Source organism: Trichophyton benhamiae, assembly GCF_000151125.1.
Source record: "Trichophyton benhamiae CBS 112371 chromosome Unknown contig00074.8, whole genome shotgun sequence".
Taxonomy (NCBI): Eukaryota; Fungi; Ascomycota; class Eurotiomycetes; order Onygenales; family Arthrodermataceae; genus Trichophyton; species Trichophyton benhamiae.
In genome coordinates, this window is record NW_003315102.1 from 165,042 (window position 1) to 181,562 (window position 16,521).

The 16,521-nt window shown below is 47.7% G+C and overlaps 6 protein-coding genes across 6 annotated transcripts; 3 read left to right on the forward strand and 3 right to left on the reverse strand.

The window, feature by feature from the left end:
- Positions 1 to 40: 40 nt before the first annotated feature.
- On the forward strand, positions 41 to 4,904 carry ARB_00057 (uncharacterized protein; the record flags this gene model as incomplete). Its single annotated transcript, XM_003013564.1, has 2 exons — positions 41 to 3,509; positions 3,571 to 4,904. The coding sequence occupies 2 exons, from the start codon at positions 41 to 43 to the stop codon at positions 4,902 to 4,904; spliced, it is 4,803 nt and encodes a 1,600-aa protein (XP_003013610.1).
- A 716-nt stretch (positions 4,905 to 5,620) lies between these two features.
- ARB_00058 (DEAD box RNA helicase HelA, putative) lies at positions 5,621 to 7,643 on the reverse strand (the record flags this gene model as incomplete). The annotated part of the gene is made up of 2 exons (XM_003013565.1): positions 5,621 to 7,208; positions 7,288 to 7,643. 2 exons carry the CDS (start codon positions 7,641 to 7,643, stop codon positions 5,621 to 5,623), a joined length of 1,944 nt encoding a protein of 647 aa, XP_003013611.1.
- A 448-nt stretch (positions 7,644 to 8,091) lies between these two features.
- On the reverse strand, positions 8,092 to 9,078 carry ARB_00059 (uncharacterized protein; the record flags this gene model as incomplete). The annotated part of the gene is made up of 2 exons (XM_003013566.1): positions 8,092 to 8,448; positions 8,536 to 9,078. The coding sequence occupies 2 exons, from the start codon at positions 9,076 to 9,078 to the stop codon at positions 8,092 to 8,094; spliced, it is 900 nt and encodes a 299-aa protein (XP_003013612.1).
- Positions 9,079 to 9,628: 550 nt separating this feature from the next.
- ARB_00060 (DUF614 domain protein) lies at positions 9,629 to 10,197 on the reverse strand (the record flags this gene model as incomplete). The annotated part of the gene is made up of 3 exons (XM_003013567.1): positions 9,629 to 9,853; positions 9,909 to 9,940; positions 10,068 to 10,197. 3 exons carry the CDS (start codon positions 10,195 to 10,197, stop codon positions 9,629 to 9,631), a joined length of 387 nt encoding a protein of 128 aa, XP_003013613.1.
- Positions 10,198 to 11,850: 1,653 nt separating this feature from the next.
- Positions 11,851 to 13,077, forward strand: ARB_00061 (uncharacterized protein; the record flags this gene model as incomplete). The annotated part of the gene is made up of 3 exons (XM_003013568.1): positions 11,851 to 12,450; positions 12,500 to 12,926; positions 12,986 to 13,077. The coding sequence occupies 3 exons, from the start codon at positions 11,851 to 11,853 to the stop codon at positions 13,075 to 13,077; spliced, it is 1,119 nt and encodes a 372-aa protein (XP_003013614.1).
- Positions 13,078 to 13,400: 323 nt separating this feature from the next.
- On the forward strand, positions 13,401 to 16,164 carry ARB_00062 (uncharacterized protein; the record flags this gene model as incomplete). Its single annotated transcript, XM_003013569.1, has 4 exons — positions 13,401 to 13,427; positions 13,498 to 13,682; positions 13,744 to 15,801; positions 15,870 to 16,164. The coding sequence occupies 4 exons, from the start codon at positions 13,401 to 13,403 to the stop codon at positions 16,162 to 16,164; spliced, it is 2,565 nt and encodes an 854-aa protein (XP_003013615.1).
- Between the last annotated feature and the right edge of the window lie 357 nt (positions 16,165 to 16,521).

Below are 16,521 nucleotides of genomic sequence, written 5' to 3' on the forward strand. Positions count from 1 at the left end.
TGTTAGATCCCATAGCCAGTTAAGACAGATACCGCCGGCCATGGAGGACTCCAACGACAGCATGCATTCACGGATGCGGCTGGAGCAGCTGGCTGCTGATATGGGCGTCTACATGAACATGAAGTTCCCTCGAATCACTCGCAAGGACACCGTCTCGTCCTTCAGCCAGCAGGATAAGGATGCTGCAGAAGCGCTCGCAAAGCAGAAGCGGCTGGAGGCCTTTTCAGCCAAATCCCATGTATTCAGACGGACCCCGAGCAAACGCAGCTTCAAGCGAGAGGAATTGTACTCAGCCATAGACACAGCGATCCGAGATGACGCCTCGCTGGGCATGCTGGAGTACCTTCTTACGCAGCTCAAAGAGACCAAGGCGAAGAAGAGCTTTTTCAAGACCCAGGAGAGCTCCGTGGCCCTCGACATGACCGACCTGCTGAGACTCGCAACAGAGAAGAGGAACTCCAGCTTTCTAGAGATCCTGTCTCCTCACGTTGACCAATGGGGCCTTGACGCTGCTCTCGGCCTCGCAGTTGCAAGCTTGGATTTGCATTGTATCAAGGCGTTGCTCCAGAACGGGGCGGACCCCAACTCCTGTCACCAGCAGTTTGTCACGGCTGTAGGTAACGGGCACGTTGCCGTCGTTGAGATGCTGGCTGGAACCGAAAAGAAACTCAGCAGCTCCTGCCTGGATGAGGCTCTGCCGGTAGCCGTTTCGATAGGGTCTATGAGATTGGTGATGTGTCTCATACACAACGGAGCAAACGCGGATACAGATCAAATACTGGAAACCGCCGTACGGGCTGGAAGACTAGACATCTCTGCCGCCCTTGTCCTCGCCAGTCGTCCTCCCTCTCGAATCTCGCTTGACTGCGCAGCTGGTGCTGCATATCATTCGAACAACCTCAGCTCAGAAGAACGAGATACCTTGCTTGAGTTACTTCTTTGCGCTGGCGCAAATGGAGACTGTGTTTCCAGAGCTCTAGTGAGCGCCGTTGTGGCCAACGATAAACGATCCGTCTCTCTTATTGTCTCTTACAGTGGGGACGTCACATACAATTCATGCGAGGCCATCATCGCCGCCATAAAGGGAGGGAACCTACACCTTCTCGATATCCTGTTTAAGGGCTCCATTGACCCTGACTCTGCCTCTACTGCACTCTCCAGGGTCCCCGAAGTGGAATCGAACTTATCTCCTACGAAAAAGATAGCTATTATTGCTCATTTCACAAAATGCGGTGCCTATGGAAGTCCACTACACCAATGCCTCGTAGATGCGGTACATAAGAACGAACGAAGCTTGATAGATCTGCTGATTCAGAACGATGCATCCGTCGACTACGATGAAGGCCATGCGCTACGATTGGCCATCTCGGCCGGAGCCCTTCCTATTTTCAGGAAATTGATGGAAGGAAAACCCTCCCAAGCAACCCTCGGTCACTGCATCGGTTTGTTGCCTTCCTTACAGCCACGACTACAGTTTACTGTTGCCCAAGATCTTCTAGCAGCTGGTGCAAAGGGAGATGCAGTCAACAAAATCCTTATCGGTGCTGTTATGAGCGAATTTCCCGCCGAAAGAGAGCAGCTTATCGAGCTGTTTGTGAATCATGGCGCAAACGTCGATGCTCAGAATGGGAATTGTCTCGTACAAGCCGTCAAAATAGGAGACGTTGTTGTACTAAAGCTGTTACTTCAGGGGAGGCCTTCCTCTTCTTCCCTGTCACGAGCTGTTGTTCCAGCAGTGTCGTTACGAGACCGAATACTGCGTTTCTCCATCTTAGATCTGCTTCTTGGTTCCAAGGAAGCCAGTGGACCACAAATCAACCAGGAGTTGGTTACATTGCTCAAGGAGAACTCGCTTGATATTGTTGCTGTCAACTTGTTTCTGGAAAAGGGAAAGGCAGATATCAACTTTAACAATGGCGAACCTCTCAAACAAGCATGCAGAATGAATGACCCCGAATTGCTGAAGATTCTGTTACAGCATCAACCCTCCGTCGATGCGCTTAATGCTTCCTTCTCCGTTGCACTTACATCGCAAGATACGTCTGCTCGGTACAAAATGTGCCAGAGACTTCTGGCTGCTGGAGCCAACGGTGAAGCTCTGGATGCCGGTCTTGTAACCGCCCAGCAAAGCTCACCTGCCGATCCCCGTCTCATTGAGCTATTATTATCGTTTGGTGCAGATATCAATTATAATGGAGGAGCAGTCATTCAGAGAGCCATTGAAAATTCCGATGAGAGACAGCTGGCATTACTAATTTCCAGATTCCCGACGACGTTGACAGTCACCCTCGGCTTAGAGCGACTGCTGAAAATCGACATCAAAAAGAGGAATGAGATGGCCAAAATTCTCCTGGATGCCTCCCAGAATCGAATCCCCGAGACACTCGATAACCTCCTTGCCGAAGCCATTCTCGTAAATAAAGGAGACATAACCTTCCTGAAAATGCTAATTCAATACGGTGCATCAGTGAATTACCAGCAAGGAGCCGCTATTATAAACTCTATCAAGGGACGTCAATTCGATGTCTTCAAGCTTCTATTAGAGCAACAAGCTAGTCAGGGAGCGTTGGAAGAGGCATTCAAAGCATGCTGGGCATTGAAAGGTGCAGACCGCTTGTCATATGTTTCACGGGTTCTCAAAGGAGGCTACAAAGGTGAGCTCATGGATTCAGCTCTTCTTGAAGTTGTTCAAGAGATGCCTTGTAGCCACGAAGCAATCAAGCTACTGCTCAAGCATGGCGCATCAGTGCATTATAACCGAAGCCACAGCCTGGTCCATGCAGCCATGGCCAAAGATACCCTGACACTTGGTCTTCTCTTGGAAGCCGTTTCGGACAGGGCGGGCGTCACTTACGCCTTTGGCAAGCTTATATCTACAGATACTACCAACTGGATAACCAAAGAGGGATACTCCACTGTTGAACTGCTTCTCCAACATGGAGCCTCAGGAGAAGTTTTGAGCCTTGCCTTGATTGCTGCTATTGAAACCTCCGACTCCAACCCAAAGTCCTCCAGCTTCGTGGAACTATTCCTTCAACATAATGCCAATGTGGATTACCAGGATGGACGTGCAATCACGGCCTCTATAGCTGTCGGAAAACCTCATTTAACAAAGGCAATCTTGAAGTCTAGCACCTCAAACCAGAATATCAATACTGGCTTTCTATGTATATTCAGTTCCGACTTGACTGAGGATGTTGCCGTCGAACTATTCGATATTTTCACGAAGACGGATTTGGATATTCAAGCAATGAATGGCAATATATGGTCTCCGAGGGACGGAAATGAACTTCGCGAACCTATAACATTCCAATGCTTGAGAAAGTGGCCTCGGGGTTACAAGCTGCTCAGCCGCCTACTTGAAGCTGGAATTCATGTAGACGCCCTAATACCCTATGTGATCGACGAAGAGCATGGCTTCGAGCAAGTTTCTCTCCTACTATGGGCACTACTACAACCACAACAGTTGATCAGCCCATACGTATTCGAGTGTCTTTTGAAGAATGGAGGTAAGTTCCGTTTATCTTCTAAAGATTGCTGAAAGTATACTAACGGCACATCCCTATCCAGCCGACCCTAATTTCCAATCTACCAGTTCCATGATGACTCCATTGCTAGTTGCATCCGTCGACAGGTCTCCAGATGTTATTCGAAAACTAATTCAGCATGGTGCAGTCGTTTCAGTGATGGATAAGCACGGTGTAACGCCTCTTGTCAATGCTAGTAAACGTGGCCAGCTGACTACTATGCGTTGTCTCATCGATGCCGGCGCTATGATTGACGACGGCAGTCTTCATGAAGCGTCAAGAGAGCTACAGTCTAGTGCTGTCCAACTTCTTCTGGACCATGGACACAACCCCAACTTCCCGTCTATGCTTCATGATGGACGCTGTGCTCTAGCCGAATTGTGTTTTAAGGCAGAGTCACCTGGAACATCTCTGGTCAAGACCCGACAGACAATCGACGTTCTCATATCAGGCAAAGCTGATTTGGCCATCCAGAGCCAGGGGAAGCCACTCATCTATCATGCAATAGATAATCCGACGTCATGTATAAGCACGACAACCGCATTGCTTGCAAGCAAAATGTGGCGGCTCATCAACAATGACTTCAATCATTACACCTGCGACGGATATGTTTATTCACCATCTACCTATGTTTCCAAATGCCTTGCACAAAGCCCATCAGAGCATGCCCCAGAACTCCTTCGAATATTAAAAGCCAACGGATGCAAGGATGTTTTCTACAAGTGTGAAGGGCCCCAACCACCCGATATGGTCGGAGCACCCGTTGAAGTGATTGCAGAAGAGAAACGACGCAAAAACCGTCTGCAGCGTATGCAAGAACAAGAAGAGGACCATCAGATATCTCTTCAGCGTGAACGTGATGCTGCAGATCAGCAGCACCAAATAATGGCTCGCACACATCAACTTCGGACCTTGCACGATCGCGAGACTGCAGATGAACGTGACGCAGCAGCCGAGAGATCCAACAGACTCCAGCTCCGCCTTGAAGCAGAAACGGCTGCTCAACGCCAGCGATTTGCCGCCCAACAGCAACTGGCTGATCAGGAGCAGCTGCGTATGATGAACCAACTTCGTCTGGAAGCTGCAGAGCGGCAAGGACGACTAAAGATTGAAAATGATAAGATCATGGCCAATACCCAACATAACCTCCTAGAGGCTAAGATGGCCGTCGAGTCAAGGAGGATCAAAGAGCTGGAGGCTGCCAATGAAAGACAGTATCATAGGGACTCAGACTTGCTTTCACGTCAGGAACGGATACTGGCTGATCGAAAGGCCTTCATGGTGGCGTCTCCATCTGCCTCAGGGGTTGATGAGTCTGGTTTGCCAACGCCAGAGCCTCAGCGACAATTAACCTATACAGGTTCGGAACTTGATTGATTCAATCACTGTTCTTCGGCCTTTTTATTTTACGACTTGATTGCCCACCTGTAATGAGTTTTATTTCTTTTTGTTATTAGCCATTTGTTTCTGAGTTTATCGCATATTTGGGCCCTGTTTTTTAAGCAATCATAGACCAAATTGATGATAAGTTTCTGTGATTTTGTTCAAATTATTAATCTGAGATATCTCGCTGAGTGGAATATTTCGTCTGAGCCTTCATCCTGTCTATTGTACATAAAGCCATGCAGGTAATCAAAAATAAGAAGTGCAGAAAAAACAAGGTAGGATGAAACATCAGCCCAGCTCGAACAATCGTAGCCTCAACCAGGGAGACAAACACAAAAATATTAACAGGTATATATCAGAAGGGGTTCTAGAAATACATTGAAACGAAATGGAAATGAAGAGGAGAGAAAACTGTGCCTCTTCTTTCGTGGTTGAAAATGAGCGCCAACTCCGTCATTGCAAGAGACACCGTGGAACACCGTTTTGTGGTAGTAAAACAGCAGAGAAACAGACATCCAACCTCAACGCCTATAACTTATCTTATCCATATATATGCCCAGGCGTCGGGGAAATGCTGAAACGTTGCAATTCATGGTTGAAAGGTGGATTTCGATGGCAACAGCCTTCCGGAAGACAACAAAGGCTGTGGGCGTGGAAATTTTAGGCATAGGGGTAACCTATGGCCTGGTGTAGGTAATGGAGACTAATTACTCCCAGAGACTCGTACGGCGCCTGTCCCCCTGTGATCCACGGCGGTCGAATCCTCTGTCAAATCCTCTGTCAAATCCTCTATCGCGACCGTAATCTCGGCCAGAGCCATATGAACCCCCTCTGGACCCTCCACGGCCACCATAGGACGATCCGCCCCTTCGGTCGGAGTATCCGCCATAACCGCCGCTGCCACCTCTCTGGCTACGGTTATACCGGCCTCCAGCACGGGAGGGTGAAGGCTCCGGTAGGTATGGTGGTTCAGGGTAGCCCCAAATAGAAGTAGCAAGTTGGTGAAGGAGGCGGCGAGATTCCCGTTTGTCGTATTTGGACATCTGGTTATTCATGGCGCGGTACGCCTTTAACTTGTCATCGTCGAATATTCGGCTAAACTGTTTCGAAAGGGTGTCGTATACAGAAGCGATTGACTCGCTAAATTGTGCTGGGTTTGTCAAGTCTACGCTTGCGGACTCTATGGAGGTATCCTCCTTGATAGGAAGACTTCTGAGTTTTTCTCCGAAGGCGTCGAATTCAATATCGGGGAATAGAATCCAGCCTTCTCCGGTTTTATCAGCCCGAGCAGTACGTCCAAGACGATGAATGTATGTATCTGTATCATTAGGGACACCCATTTGAATGACATGGGAGACATTTGGGAAATCCATGCCACGAGCTGTGACATCCGACGAGAAGAGAATCCCAGTGGTAGCGCGGCGGAAAGAATCAGAATTGAATGTTCTCTGTGCCTGAGTTAGACGAGAGTGCATTTCAATAGTCTGAATACGGGGAGCTCGACCAGTGTACAAGCTCTCCAAGTCCCTGCACAAGGCAGTAAAGGCACGACGAGCAACGCTGACTTCGGCAGTAGATCCGTAGTATACTACGGCTTTGAAAGGCATCGCGGTATCAGGGTTGGCAGCATGCGCCTGGACAGCTCGTTTAGCAATCTCGAAGAGAGCAGGAAGCTGGTTCTCGAAGCCTCTGAGGAAGACAGCTCTCTGAGGAACCCTGAGGTGCGTTGGAGTCTCGTCTCCAACAGTGTTAACGAATGTGAAGTCAGGCTTTAGCATGCTCCTAGCCAGACCTTTGACTGACTTTGGAATGGTGGCAGAAAACATCAGGGTTTGTCGGTCAACCTGAGAACGACTTGGGAAGAAAGACTGAATACGTTCGATGTCAGGAGCGAAACCAATGTCAAGAAGTCTGTCTGCTTCGTCGAGGACGAAGGCCTGCAGCTTTGGAGCAGCGACTCCGCTAGTAGGATCAGAGAAGAGATCCATCAGGCGTCCAGGAGTTCCAACCAAGATATGACAGCCTTCCCTTTGGAGCCTCATCAATCCTTCTCGTTTCCTTGTTCCTCCTACTGCAGTTTGTACTTTAAGACCAGAGCCACGGGTGATCTTTTGCGCTTCAACAGCGATCTGTTCTGCCAATTCACGAGTAGGAGAGATTACCACTGCCCGAATATCCTGTGCTGATGCAAAATTTCTCCGCAGGTTGCCAAGGGTAGGGTCTTGAAGAATTCTGTGGATAACTGGGAGAAGAAAAGCAACAGTTTTACCTGTTCCAGTCTTTGCCTGCGCGATCCTGGACAAAAGAGTCAGTTCAGTGTTCTATTTCTTAAAAACGACTGCGAGTAGGAAATCTGGGTTTGAAAGGGGCATACATGTCGATTCCCTGAATGCTCTCATTGATAGTCTGCGCTTGAACGTCGGTCATGGTCTTCAAACCCATTCCCTTGGTAATAGCATTGATCAATCTCTGGTCTACCACACCTTTCTCTCCCAACTCTGCAAATTCCGTTATCAATTCTGCCTCTCCGGCATCTTCAACTGCAACGCCGGCGTTCGCAGTACCAGCTGGAACGCGAAACTGAGGTGAGGCATGGAAGCCTCTCGAGGTCAACAGAGGTGCAATTGGAAGCCTCCTAATAGAATGCTTCGCCAGAGTCGAAGTAACTGGCAGCCGTATCGCGCATCGCTGCAGATTGCGCGAGAGCAGTTGTCCGAACCGGACAGACATACTGCTGGATAGCTTGAGGAATTGGAGGATTCGGTATTAGAATAGTAAAACAGAACGTAGAGCAAGAAGATATACAATGCAATATATTCCTATCGACTTGAACTAGAGAAGAAGGAATGAAATTATTTTTATTGGCGTTAGTTTTGATAGCGAAAGAAATTTTGATCGTGAAGTCGCTTTTTTATTTTATTTTATTGAAATTTTCTGGAGTTAGTCACGTGATAAGTACGATAAGAACGATAAGGCCGCGATAAGCCCGATAAGCCAGATAAGCCGGAAGGGAGAAGGATGAAGGATATCGGCAGTGAAGCAGTGAAGGATTGGTTACCATGAAGGACGCTGCTAAAGAGATCGAGCTTGGAGATTGATGGAGATTGGTAGTTATGCAAGAGGATGCTGGCAGGCCTGCTAACTAGTTTTCACTGCTAAGGTAAAACTAGTTAACTAGTTACTGCAAGTGAGCCCCGTTCATCTCTCGCTCAACGACTTCGTACAGCTGGAGTCCGTTAAAATACCCGGCGAATGGCGTTCCGATCAGCTTGTAGGTGTATTGGGCATCTTCATCGGGGATCTTTACAGTCTCGATGCCTCGTCCCTTGGCGGCTGCATCGGCCAGGAGCTGGCTATAGCAACATTTCTCCAACGCATAAAACCAGAATACGGTCTCCTCGATAGTTTTACCCACAGTCAAGAGACCGTGGTTTTGCAGAATAGCTGCCTTCTTGCTTCCAAGGGCTTTAGCAATATTTAGCCCCTCCTCTTTGCCTAGAACAATGCCTTTGAACTGTGCATACAGGGCGTGGTCCTATTGATAGCGTATCAGTACCTGATGCAAAGAGACAGGATAGGTAAACTAGTTACTAGTTATGAAACGTCTTCTCATGCTGCATACCTTGTAGAAGGCGCAAGAGTCCTGAGTCGTAATGTCCAATTCGATTCCGAGGGTGGAAAATGTGCGGCCGTAGATACTGTGACTGTGAGCTGCACACTGCACATCTGGTCTGGCGGCATGGACGGCAGCGTGAATCATGTACGCAGCAGTATTCAGGCGGCGGATTTCCCCTCCCGCGATGACAGTACCTTCATGATCGACCTGGATGAGATCCGAGGCCCGGATATGGGCAAATGGCACGCCAAAAGGATTGACCCAGAATGTTGTAGGATCGACCGGATCCCGCAGCGTGATGTGTCCTGCTACACCCTCTTCGTAGCCGTATTTTGCAAAGATGCGGAATGCGAGTGCAAGTCTTCCCTTGAGATACTCTTGTTCCTTGACCCTGTCTTCAAATACAGGTGGTTTGGGAAATGTAGAACGGAGTTTGGTCATCTCTGGAGCTTCATCCTTCGCCGCACCGTCGATTGGAGGGCTGCGTAACGACATGGTAGCATCGCCCGTAGATGGGACTGAAGTTGCAGTCATAGTCGGGGGTGCCATGATAAATGCTAGTCTCTTCTTATACGACCTGTATCTTTAGCAAGAAGTCGAAGGAGTTGTCAAGCTGTAGATGTAAGTACGAGGCAGATAGTTAAGTAGCTGCCGAGTGCCGGGTTTCGATGTTGAGGGGTATTAGCCTATCAACTGACAGCCAATTATGCCGTCCACGCATGTGCAAGACAATCTTAAGTGAAAATGCAGTGCATGTATGATACATAATAGATGGTGATATAGGACTATTATTACGTGGCACATGCTATTCTCCAGTTCAAGGTCCTACGGTTTTCGCGGCTTTGTCTGGCTGTGGTCTATACTTCATATATTAAGTAGTGAGAAGAAAGTGGAAAATATGGCTCCTTATAGATAAAAATTGTACTGTAGAGCATGAACAATGAAACATTGGATTAGACTAGTTAGGTGCATTTTTAGAAAAGTCATACGACTCAAGATATAGAGCAAGTCGACAATATTACGAAAGCCGGGCCCAATAATGTTTTGAATAGGTATTTTCATGAAGAGGAATAGAGCTCCATGAGATTCTACTGTCCTATTAAGGGTAGGACATTGGGGAGGTTCGTTGGTAGCCAGCTGCCTCGGTACGGCGGGTGATCTCCTTATCTTCCTGGACGAGCATGCAACATGGAAGACAGCAGGATCCAGCAAAGTCGAGAACTTCATTGCCTTCGATTCCGTATTGCTTTCGGGTTTCAATACGCTTGAGGCCCTGGAAAATACCAAAGCATCCACAGTATGCAAGGCAAAGCCAAAGACAGCACTAGAGACACCCAGTCAGTACAACTTATTAAGAAGAGCAGGACTGGATAGCTTACGTCGCCGTTGAAGTAGCTGAAACCAGACATAGCTGGGTCGCGTCGTCGGTGCTGGTTACGGCCAAACATAAAGCATGGGCAGCACCAGGAGCAGAGCACTGTCAGGTTCATATCAGCAAATCTGTTGTCACTTATCGGCTGGTTTCATTTTCATCTTACTAGTATCAACAGGATCCCAGAACTCATAGAAGGGAGAGCCCCATTTGTTCGTTGGCATGCCGGAAGACGAGTCCACCGCGAATCCAGACTTCATGTTTGGATCGGTGTTGTGCTGAGAGTTGGGATCCATTTTGAGTATTAAAGCGATTCAGATAGATAAAGAAGAATTATCAGGGGTATCGTGCAATAATTATTAAAACTGTAAACACCAAAAGACTGGATGGTAAACTTGGGAAAGAGTAAAGAATGACGGTGAGCTCGAGAAAGAATGGACTATTATTTGGTTAATGGGAGAAAATGTCAAAGAGCTTGAGGAGGGAATGAGGGAAAAAAAATGCGGCCAGAGGGCCAGTTAAATAACTAATGGGCGTATTCCCGTCAGCCGTCCAACATGCTGTTAGCTCGACGTGGTAACTAGTTATTGTGGAGACGCCAACGCAGCCTCCACTACATATTTTCTCTGCTGCCAGAGAAACAAGTCCTATGGATGCCAGATGTTGGTGTCTTAATTGGACAGCCTCCTTTGAGAAAGCGAGCGATCTCCATGTGCGAAGTTGGTTTCCTCCAACCACAGGCCGTGATATTCAGCCTCTTATCGTATTCTTGGAGTGGCATAAAAGCCAGCCCAGTGACAGTTCCGCTTCTGCCCCTTGCAGCATGAGGCTGAGATGACAAGGTAAAACTTGGTCTCACTGAAAAGCGGAGGACGGGTGGCCAACCTAGTTCCAGGAGTTTTGTCCTGGTAAGAGTATAGAATTTTGTTGTGTACTCCGTACGCTGCTGGCCAACACCAAGTATCTCCAGAGAATACAGAGTACAATGGTCGATTCTCTGTCAATGGCATGACATGCTGATGGTCTGCTACCTTTCTGACTAAGAACTTGTCTGCCCCGTCTTAGAAAGATTCGTGCATTCTGAGGTAGGGACCTGCTAACGCCGCTGATCCGCTTGTCAGGGGCTTGCCTAGCCTGCGGCTCTTCGTCTTCTGCCTGTCCCGCTGTCACGGCTCCACAGAACAGGCAGAAGGGCGGGAGAGCTGTTACCAACTGCCCAAAACAGACAACCAAGCACCAATCAATGGAGCAAAAAATCGGATCTGTTTCTATTCCTGTTCCTCGGCGGTGGGACTGTTTTGCGTCCTTTCCCCAGCTTCATGAACGAAGAAACCTCACAAGGGTGATATAACAGACTGGCCGTATTCAAAAGGATTGATCTCCGAGCTTACGAGGCTCAAGATCAACGCTGCAAAGGCAGAGTACGACATGCGGCCCAGCTTAAACTACTCCGTCCTCATTTCGTCTGCATCTTCTTTCCTGTTACTGCGTCAACACTGGAAGTCTTTTGTTGCAGGTGAAAAAAAAAAGGAAAAGGAGCCGCATGAGCTTATGTAATCAGGTTGGCTATAAGGTTGGTTAATTATCACGTGATTGTGGTTTTATTTTTAGAAACTAAGGATAGACATGAAACTGGATAAAAAAACAACAATCCGAAAAATGAATACTTTTTTTGGATGGAGTATGGAGTATAGGTATACAAAATCTATATCTATAAAACTGTGGTGTCGATGCAAGAATAGCAGGTGGTATTTATAGCTTTATCTATTTTGTTTTTAGCCTCGCAGAAGCTGAGAGCTCGTATCCAGGCCTGCTGGTTCATTTAACCCTGTCTGAAGTGCCAACTCTTTGAAGACGACATCCCCGTAATTTGAAAGAATGTCTAGCATTCTCCAACTATCATAACCTCCTAACCAAGCTACACCCCACATACTCCCATAAGTTATAGAATGTTTGAACCCATTCGGTGGTTCCATCCCCTTTTCGATGCATTATTTGGCTTTGACATCCCTTTTACTTACCGGTGGCGGCTTCTTCTGCTTCAGCCAATATCCGTCTTGACATGTGCAATAAAATGGGTGCCTTGGATATTCTCGCGCAGATACTCTTCTATCCATATACCATTACGCCGTAGGCCAGGTCAATCAGTGCGCGCCATTGTGTTTTTGCCTCCAGAAGGGTCGAAATCGACACTAGAAACATCCAGAGCACTTCGGCCACTCCACCTTGACTTCCACGGCGGAGGATTTATTGGTGGAAACCCAGAGCATGATGCGGAATTTTGCAGTGCGCTGTCAGATGAACTGGGTGCCGTTGTCGTGTCAGCGACATATCATTTCGCCCCGCGATATACCTTCCCAGTAGCTAATGAAGATGCCCAAGATGTTGCTACTTTCCTCACTGAAAACGCAGAACACCTATGGAAGGCTGATCCACGAGTCCTCACTGTCAGCGGGTTTTCAGCGGGTGGAAACCTTGCCCTTGGTGTTGCCCAGGGGCTGGCTGGTACCGATTATAGCGTCAAAGGCTCTGTCACTTTCTACGCTCCAGTAAGCTATATTCCGTTATCCCGATAATCTGTCCGGGTAAAATTTAAAGGTCAATATGTTCTTATATTCAAACCAGGTCGATCTCCGGAAACCACCAACAGAGAAACCAGCACCCATCGACAAGCCAGACCCACTGGAGGTCTTGAAACCATTATTTGATGCGTACTCTGGCCCTGTTCGTACGACAAATATGGAAAATCCGCTTATGAATCCAATTCTGGCAGATATTAGTACGCTGCCGCCGAAGATGGCCTTTGTTGTGCCAAAGATAGATATCTTATATGAGGAACAGATGTCAATGATTGAGAGATTAAAGACAGAAACTGAGCAGCTGAATACAACTGCCAGAACAGTTTCTACTGGAGCAGACTCAGAATCCACCTTAGCGCAGCAAACTCATAATACACCAACTAAAAAAGATGCCCACCAAATTAGGCATCTCGAGTTCTCCGAAGGATTTCATGGATGGCTTGAAAGTATACATTGACCATTCCTTCTGTGACAGTTTTTCAAATATACTAACTGCCTTTTTCAGTACCAGAAGCTGCCATTGGAAATACAGACAAGAAGAAAGCGTTCGCGTTTGCATTTGATTTCTTGAAGGAGGTCTACCAAAGCCATGCGTAAATCACCGAGATGAGAATAAATCGCCGCTCAATCCTTTAATCACTTTTCCACTTAGTTACCTATGTATACTGGATCTAATATCATCCCCGATACCCTCGATATATGTCCAATCCCAGTAACTCTCTATCAATCTGCGGGTGTATAGAAAACATGGAAACCAAATGGTAGGGTTACCTCCAGTCTAAATTTAAGTGCAGGCGGCCCGAGAAACTCCGGTCCCGCCCTTGCAGCTCGAAAGCTTAATCAATAAAGTCATCACTTATCAATTTTCCTTCGAGCGCATTTTCAATTTCTGTAAAAATTTCCGGGTTCACCGAATCAACATGGGGAAGAAGCGGAATTCTAAGAAGGTAAACTCGAATTAACGGTTCCATGTCTAGTATTTCTTGCTAACCGGTGTAATCTTTCTTCAACTAACAGGGCTCCAAAGGAGGTTCCCGCGGTACTCGACCAGCTAACTATTCGTCGACCTTGGTTCGGGAGAATGAAAACTACGAGAAATATTACAATTCGCTTCAGATAGTTCCAGAAGAAGAGAGGCAAGCCTTCTGGGATGCTTTACGGCGTGATTTACCTAACAGCTTTCGCTTCACTGGGTCTAGAAGGTATGGATACGGTAAAGCAAACGCCGCCTGGACTGCGCTCTGGCTAATGATAATTGTGCAGCCATGCTCTTGCTTTACAGAAGCGATTAAAAGACTTCTATATCCCAAATATAACGTCAATTCGATACGAGGGCGAATTAGTTGAGCCTCCAAAGCCAGTACCATGGTACCCAGAACAGCTAGCTTGGTCGATGACCACGCCGAAGAGCGTCGTCCGTCGCTTCGCGCCCTTCTCATCGTTCCAGAAATTCCTCGTTTCAGAAACGGAGGTCGGTAATATTAGTCGGCAGGAAGTTGTGAGCATGATTCCGCCGCTCTTGCTGGATGTACGACCTGGCATGGTGGTGCTGGATATGTGCGCTGCGCCAGGGAGCAAGTCTGCCCAGCTGATGGAGATGATTCATGCAGGCGAGGAAGAGCGGATGGCAAAGATTTCGCAAAAGCTAGAAACTACAGACGAAACTACAAGACAGAACGGTGTGAAGGTAACTGATCTCTTGGACGGGGAGCCTGAAGCAGCGGAATTAGAGACGGCAGAAGACGATGGGAGATCCACTGGTCTACTCATTGCGAACGATAGTGACTATAAGCGAGCTCACCTGTTGATCCATCAAATGAAGCGGTTAAACTCGCCGAACTTGCTTGTCACGAACCATGATGCTACTGTATACCCTTCCATAAAACTACCGGCGGTGTCTGCTGATGGCCAGCCTGCAAAGAACAGATATTTGAAATTTGACCGAATCCTAGCAGACGTACCTTGCTCAGGAGATGGAACAACAAGGAAGAACTTCAATCTATGGAATGATTGGAACCCTGCAAATGGAATTGGACTATTTGCCACCCAAGCACGCATCTTGTTCCGGGCCTTACAGATGCTCAAGGTTGGAGGTCGTGTAGTTTACTCTACCTGCAGCATGAACCCCATCGAGAACGAAGCTATTATTTCCCATGTTATCGATCGGTGCGGTGGGTCTAGCAAAGTTGAGATCGTTGACTGTGAAGACCAGCTCCCCGAACTAAAGAGACGGCCGGGTCTGACGACTTGGAAAATCATGGATAAGACTGGACGCATATATGAGAACTGGGCAGAGGCAGAGGAGGAAGTACGAAAACTCAATTCAGCAGCCAGCCGGCTCGTGGAAGGTATGTTTCCCCCTTCAGGAGATGCCGACGTTGGTGACCTCACGCGGTGCATGCGTGTATACCCCCATATGCAGGATACCGGTGGCTTTTTCATTACTGTTCTTGAAAAGAAGCGGGAGATCAAGGTGAAACCTGATGCCACTAAAGCAGCTACGTCTACGTTTACTGGAACTCCCCAAGCTGGTACTCCTGCAGCAGCAGCTTCAGACTCAGCTGCCGTGGAGAAAGATGTTGAAGACGAGCCGTTAGACCCTGAAAATAGCTCTGCTGTTGAAGCGAAACAAGACACAACAGAAACTTCACTTAAGAGAAATTCTGATGGCCTGGAAGAACCTCAAGCTAAACGGCCAAAAGTTACCGAGTCTACTCAGGAGGAAGCAGACAAGGTATCAGACGTCAAACCAGTACAGTCAGAGAAAACAGAGATGACCCCAAGTTCGACTGTGGCACCGGCCAAGCCAAAGCGCAAGCAACAAACCTCTTTCGAAGAACCATTCAAATATCTCGATCCTAACCGTGAAGATCTCGATGAGATTTTCAAATACTTCAGACTCTCCCCGCAATTCCCCCGTGATCGATTTATGGTCCGCAACGCTGAGGGCCGGCCTGCAAAGACCATATATTACACCACAGTGCTAGCAAGAGACATCTTGACAGAGAATGAAAGCTCGGGAATGAAGTTTGTGCACTGTGGTGTCAAGATGTTTGTTAAACAGGATGTTCAGAAGCCTGATGTCTGTCCCTGGAGAATACAGATGGAAGGGTTGCCAGTGATAGAGTCCTGGGTGGGCATGGACCGGGTGGTGAAGATGTACACGAAACCCACACTCAGGAAGCTCTTGGTAGAGATGTTTCCTAAGGTAAATGATGGGGGGTGGAAAGAGCTGGGCGAGATTGGAGAGAGGGTCAGAGATATGGAAATGGGATGCTATATCCTGCGACTAGAGGCAAGTGACAGGGAGGATGGATTCCGGTGAGTTTTTGTGCAGTTTCCCTAGGAGCTCAAGCGGAGAGAATACTTATGTTAACATGTCACTACAGAGAACGCATGGTCTTCCCACTATGGCGAAGCGCCTTTTCGGTAAACCTCATGCTGCCGAAGGAGGAGCGCCGTGCCGTACTACTCCGTCTCTTCGACGACGATACACCGTTAGTCAACTCGACGCAGAAACAAGAGGCAGCCAAGGCCAAGGCCAAGGAAGAGATTAACATCGCCGAATATGAATCTGAGCCAGAGGTCAATGGCAAGGAGCATGACGAGGCAGAGGCTGAAGAGATGGACGCTGATCCTGAGGCTGAAGCGGAGGCTCCAGTAGCTGTCCAGCAAGTAGTATAGCCAGCGAGCTCACCCAAACGACATGCAATAGAAAACAAAAAGGACAAAAATGGTGATGCCCTAGCATCTAGAGGAATCTGGCATACAATACAGAGTATATACCTGCATACCTACCCATCTATATTATATCCATTTCCCCTTTGGGCAGGCTGGAGATCAGCCAATCACAAGCTAGTGAATTTAAAGTTATTATATAATGCCGATCTTTATATCATGTGACTTTCCAGCCACTTTTATTTACGCTTACATAATCCCTGCCATTTTTATTTTCTGCATCGCGAAGTTGAAGCTGAAGAAGCCGAAGACGACGCAGATACAACAAGGGCATCTCTGGGGCCTTTTGACGCTGCTGCAAGC